General features: G+C 39.7%; 1 protein-coding gene across 1 annotated transcript in view; it reads left to right on the top strand.

Moving 5' to 3' along the window:
* Positions 1-5,015, top strand: part of LOC102755590 (ankyrin repeat domain-containing protein 13C) — a 25,356-nt gene extending 20,341 nt beyond the window's left edge. The window contains exon 6 of the mRNA XM_006753130.2: positions 2,664-5,015. Within this exon, the coding sequence (XP_006753193.2) occupies positions 2,664-2,794 (131 nt within the window). The 3' untranslated portion in view covers positions 2,795-5,015. The remainder of the gene's footprint in view (positions 1-2,663) is intronic.
* Positions 5,016-6,525: the final 1,510 nt, after the last annotated feature.

Raw genomic sequence — 6,525 nt, 5'->3', positions numbered from 1 at the left:
ATTTTTTGCAGAGAGGAAGGGAGAGGGATAGAGAGTTAGAAACATCGATGAGAGAGAAACATCGATCAGCTGCCTCCTGCACACTCCCTACTGGGGATATACCCGCAACCCAGGTACATGCCCTTGACCAGAATCGAACCTGGGACCCTTGAATCCACAGGCCAGTGCTCTATCCACTGAGCCAAACCGGTTAGGGCCGGCTAGGGTTATTTTCAAATATTTAAACTTAATTTTATCATCATGATCTTTAACAATAGTAAAATCTCGTATTTAACTTCTTAACTATATCAGAAAACTGGAAACGAGATTTAGAAGTTTCTTGTGGAGTTTAGGCCTGGATTTAGCATAAATTTAAGCTTCAGGAGAAGTTTAACTCCCCTTTCTACTGACTTTAGGCTTTATTCAGGAGAGTCTTCAGTACCATCCATCAATTCAGACATCAAATGTTTAACCAGTGCTTGTTACTTGCCAGATGGTTTTCTAGGGTGAGAGTTAGTAAAAGTCCCTGCCTCTAGGTGTTTACATTCTAGTGAGGGAGAAAAATAAACATATAGTGAATATAGCCTTGATATAATTCCTCAGATCTATTTTATCTTGCTTTGATCAGTATTACTGAAACCACACTTTACTGTGCTTATTGATATTCATATTATTACTAGAGTCCCAGTGCACGAAATTCTTGCACGGTGGGGCAGGGTGTCCCTCCGCCTAGCCTGCACCCTCTCTAATCTGGGACTCCACGGGGGATGTCCCATAGGGATCAGGCCTAAACCAGCAGTGGGACATCCCTCTCACAATCCAGGACCGCTGACTCCTAACCACTCACCTGCCTGCCTGCCTGATTGCCCCTAACTGCTTCTGCCTGCCAGCCTGATCACCCCCTAACCACTCCTCTGCAGGCCTGATCTTGCCCCCAACTGCCCTCCCTTGCAGGACTGGTTGCCCCCAACTGCCCTTTTCTGCAAGCCATCTTGTGACCACGTGAGGGTGGCCATCTTGTGACGATGTGTTTGAATTTCATGTAATTTTATAGACACAAATATTTTTGGCCCCTCATGGGAGCCAAAATGGCAGCCGCCAAAACTCTTCTTTGACAGAAAAGATTATTTGTTTATTCTCACATAACCAATAACTAAATATTGTGTCTATAAATTTGACGATGTGTTTGAATTTCATGTAATTTTATAGACACAAATGGTTAAAATGGTTTCTTTTAACCATTTAAAAATAGAAAATCATTTTTTAGCTCACAAGCCTCACAAAAAGAGGCCAGGCAGTGGGCTTTACTTTGCTGATACCTGGAATTAGAACAGCATCTGCACATAATAGGCACAAATGAATGGTTTTCCCTCCCAGAAATAACTGGAAACTGTGTAATCCTTATGTTGATTTCTTTGTGTAATCTTTATGTTAATTATGTTTAAGTTTTTTGTTTGTTTTGTTAATCCTCACCCAAGGATGTTTTTTTTCGCATTGCTTTTTAGAGAGTAGGAAGGGAGAGAGACGGAAGATGCTTCCATGTCTTTCTCTTCTTACTGTTAGAAATAAAGCGAGCCCAAAATCAGGGCTCCTGGTAAAACACAAAGCACACTCAGGAGCCAGGCAGCATGGCAAATATCTTCACTCCTGCAGGAGGGTGCGCATTCACATGGTCTGGGAGCACATGCACACTAGGTGGCGGTCTGCTCAGGCTCTCATGTCTGGCGCATGTCATCTGTTCCTCACTCTTGGTTGGAAGAGCTTAGGCTCACACTCTTGCACGATTGGCTAATTTAAACAAAGAGGTTGACCTTTGCTGTTTCAAAACGGCAGCCCCTCATGGGAGCCAAAATGGCAGCCGCCAAAACTCTTCTTTGACAGAAAAGATTATTTGTTTATTCTCACATAACCAATAACTAAATCCTTCCTCAAAGCATCATACTCAGTAATAAACATATTAGGTAGGATTGGTCTGGTGCTTGAATGTTTCTTTTTTTAATTTAAGGAGTATGGGTGTCTCTAATAGTATTTTTAGTATACTAGAGGCCTGGTGCATGAATTTGTGTACGGTTGGGGTCCCTCGGCCTGCCCAGCGATTGGGTCCGATCAGGGCCATCTCGCCCATTCTGGGGGTTGAGAAGGGACTGCAGGAAGTTCGCTGGCCAACCTGGGGAGAGACCGCGGGAGGTTGGCTGGCCAACCATGGGGGACCGCGGGAGGAAGTTGGCTGGCCAGCCATGGGGAGGGACCGCGGGAAGTTGGCTGGCTAGCCATGGGGAGGGACCGCGGGAAGCTGGCTGGCCAGCCATGGGGAGGGACCGCGGGAAGTTGGCTGGCCAGCCATGGGGAGGGACCGCGGGAAGTTGGCTGGCCAGCCGCGGGAGGTTGGCTGGCCAGCCATGGGGAGGGACCGCGGGAAGTTGGCTGGCCAGCCATGGGGAGGGACCGCGGGAAGTTGGCTGGCCAGCCATGGGGAGGGACTGCGGAGGTTGGCTGGCTGGCAGCAGGAGGTTGGCTGTGGGAGTGCACTGACCACCAGGAGCAGCTCCTACGTTGAGCGTCTGCCTCCTGGTGGTCAGTGCGTGTCATAGTGACCAGTTGTAACAGTCACTTAGGCTCTTATATATAGAGATAAGTAGATTAACATTTCATTTTACAGTATTATCATTGATTGTTCTCTCTAGATATACCTGTGTTTCCTACGATCACAGCCACTGTGACTTTTCAGGAATTCAGATACGATGAGTTTGACGGCTCCATCTTTACTATACCTGACGACTACAAGGAAGACCCAAGCCGTTTTCCTGATCTCTAATGGCGCGAGCATGACGCCATCTCACCAAGGAAAGCAAGAGCGTGCAGAGACCCCACAGGGAGGCGAAGTAGGAGGGACAGATGCTTTCAGTGAAGAAAAGGGAATTTCATAGAACTGACACATCAGTGATATGATATAATGAAATGGGCCTCTAATAAGTTTCCTGATGTGCCATTTTCAGTCTTTTTAAATATATACATATTATAGTGTAATAGTTTGACACCTTAATGACCCTAAGTACTTCTTAATGTAAAACAGCTATGAGTGCTGTGATTTGTTTTTAAAAATTTTTACACTTCTTGTTGAAATATATATGCATATATATCTATATCTATATATATAGTTATATCTAAAACACTCCTGGACCAGTAACATAAATTAAATGTCTTAAGAGATATGAAGCCCTTTACAGTTGTCATCTTATATTCACACATTGACCACCAGGAGACAAACGCTGAACGCAGGAGCTGCTCCTGGTGGTCAGTGCTCTCCCACAGCCAACCTCCTACGGCCGACCAAGGTGACATTTATAAATATTCCTTCCAACTTTGTTTTCATAAAATGTAAACTATGTAACTTTATGTATAGTTCAGTAATTTGAATGTTTGTTCAATATGATGAACTAGAAAGGAATGCAGTTTTCTGTAGATGAATGAACCAAATGGTAACCATTAAACAATTGCATTTATATGTTGCAATACATTTCAGAAGGAGCATTCACTCTGCAGGGAATAAGGTACCTCCTTTAGCACCTTAGTGCAATTCATTGTGGTGCTATTTGTTTTTACCTGAATTCTTTCTTCAATGGTAAATGTTTGTTACTAATCTTCCTTTCATAGAACCTCTATTTTTTTTTCTAAACTTGAGTTTTAAAGCCTTTTTTGTGTTGATAATAGGATATGACTAGCATGTTTAGGGATAGTCCTCTTCCAAATCTCAGCACTTTAAAAATATTCCAAAATTTTAAACTTGCTTCCTAATAACTGCACATCATTCTGATTATTTTTTTTGTTTTTAGTGTTCATGTCAGTTTTAAACAACTCACATTTTGGACTCCCTACATATTTAATGCTTTCAAAGTAAGGTAAAAACATTTTATATGCTAACAGAATATATTTGTTATAAGTTAAATTCCAAAAATGTACACAAGATTGATAATTCCTACTGTTTATTTTTTTAAGTCACAAGAAAATATTTATTGGTTTTAATTATCTTCAAAGTGTTAAAAAATCATGCATTACTCATTTTCACACTTAAAATTTTTCATGTTTATTCCAAGATGGTTTGATGGTCCAAGAATGAAAATAAATTAGGGAGAATAAGGTATGAGACATAATATGTTACGTTGTATTTAAGAAATTAGCTAAAGAAATGCTTTTTAAATGTATCCTGATGAATGTGTGAGAATGCATTTGTCAGGTTTTTTAGAGTGACCCGTAATTTAAACATTTTCAAGAATTTTAATTAAGCTGAATGAGTTTAGAAACCTTTATTGAAAAGATGATTATTTACAAACCCAAAGCATCAATCATAAGAAAATTTTTATAATAAACATCTTTAAACCTGCATCTTTCATGCTGATAACATAATTGCATATGTTGACATTTTATTAAATACATTTTATAATAAAGAAAAATAGTCATAGTTAAAAATTCAAAGGCCATTTACTACCTGGTGTGGGTCTGTTGAATTTTGTGAGAAGAGTTGGAAACCCAGACTAGGTTTATTAAATACAAGTTGATCCCAATTATTTTGGGAATCCTTATAGATCAAGTGACTTAGAAATTGAATTACCTTGTCAATAATTAATGTGAGGTTTGAGACACTGAATGGTAGTTATCACTGTTGCTTTTAGGCTCCCTTACTCTTTGGGAATATGTTATATTTTCAGGATTATACCATAGATTTTTCACAAGTACAGACAATTTAGTGTGTGGGGGGGAAACATGGAAAATTGCAACTTGGAACTTAACAATTTCCTAAAAGCTGTGAATATTTTGCTGGGGTACACTGGAGGTAGGAAGACTACTGAAAACTTTTGCACTTGGATTTCGTTTTTAACTCTTAACTTTTTCTTTCATAAAGGATAGTAGAAAGAGATGATCCATTCCAAATGTCTTTTATTTGATCATAAAGGACAAGCAAATGTCAGTATCTCTTATAATGGTGAAAACAAGGAGTTATTAATGCAAATAAACTTTTCACATTAAACTTTTCAAAATGTGCCTTTTAATCCAGTTAATGAATGAAGCGATATTCTGTGTTTCAAGTAACTAAATCAAAACACCATATCCTATATAATAAAGAGGTAATATGCAATTTGACCCTCACACCATAACACCATCACAAGATGGCGTTGCGCACAGTGGAGGGTGGAACCGGCTGCTCTGTGCGCCGGCCACTGCAATTCCCGCGGCCCCTTGCGGGGGCGGGTTCCCGCTGCTGCTCTGCATGGTTTCCACTGGGGTGACCAGGCCAGCACGGGAGGGCAGCTGGGGGTGAGATCAGGCTGGCAGGGAAGGACAGTTGCAGGCGATCAGGCTGGCAGGGAGCAGTTAGGCATCAGTGCATGAATTTTGTGCACCAGGCCTCTAGTATTTTAATCCCACATGAAAATGTAGATTTTGTGGTGTAGGTCCATAAACTATGTCTTCTATTTGTGATTGAAGAAAAGTAAAACTTGGGGGCCTATGAAATAGTCACCTTAAATGGCTATTTTGAAGAGTTCAATATTTCTGCCAACAGTGTGGCATCAAAAGAAGGTCAGATTCTTGTCTTAAAATAATTTTTGAGAGAGAATTTGCTTCATAGAGAATTGTCAGATTTCATAAAAAGGAAGCATAAAGCAGATGCTCTAATTATTGTGAACCTAGGAACATATGATCGTCTGGAAATTAACACATTTCAGAGAAGCTAATAGCTGACAGAAGCTGAAAAACAATTTTGTTTCTGCTTTGAATTGGTATTGAGCCCCACTCACACTAATAGAAATGAGTTTTTATAGTGTTATTCATGTACAGTTTATAATTCACACCTTGTGAGAGAGTAGTGAATAATGATCTTTAGTGACCCCTTCTTATTTTTCACTAAGTCTACAGGATTGATCCTGTTTCAAGGGGACAAAAAAGGTCTGGACTAAACGCTTTCATATTGACTTAAGGATTGCTTCCTTTTGCTCATTTATGTTCCTTTTATTTGCAAATAGCATGAGTAAGAAAGTTACAGTAGAGCACTAGGTGAATTTGAAGTCCTGCTTTTATTTTTATTTATTTTTGAAGTCCTGCCTTTAAAATTGAGTGAGAGAATTATTAATTAGTATGGAACACATTATGCCTCTGCTGTTAACTCCAGCAAGAGGAATCTTAACCATGTTTTCTAAAATTAAGAAAATGCATCCTTACCAAAGTTTTTATATTTGGAAACTGCAAACTTTCAAAGACAGCTGACAGTAAAACTTGCCCAAGAGACAAAAGGACAGAGGAGATGTTACACTACTTGTAAAGTGCAAAGTTAATACTTTTACAAAGCAATTTATGTCAGAAATCTGGGGCCGTGGTATTTTAGATTGTCATCTAAAAATGTCACCTCAAGTATTTTGGCAATTTTAGGTCATGTGACCCTCTGCAGTACTATCTAGTGATGACCTTCTAAAATTATTTTAGTATAGTACTTTTAGTCATAATGGCACCAATGATACAGTTACAATTTCACTTTTGCCACAGCACCTGCAA

The sequence above is a fragment of the Myotis davidii genome, unplaced genomic scaffold, assembly GCF_000327345.1.
Source record: "Myotis davidii unplaced genomic scaffold, ASM32734v1 scaffold4251, whole genome shotgun sequence".
NCBI classification, from domain to species: Eukaryota; Metazoa; Chordata; class Mammalia; order Chiroptera; family Vespertilionidae; genus Myotis; species Myotis davidii.
Note: the sequence above shows the minus strand (reverse complement) of the source record. Positions and strands in the feature narration are given on the sequence as shown.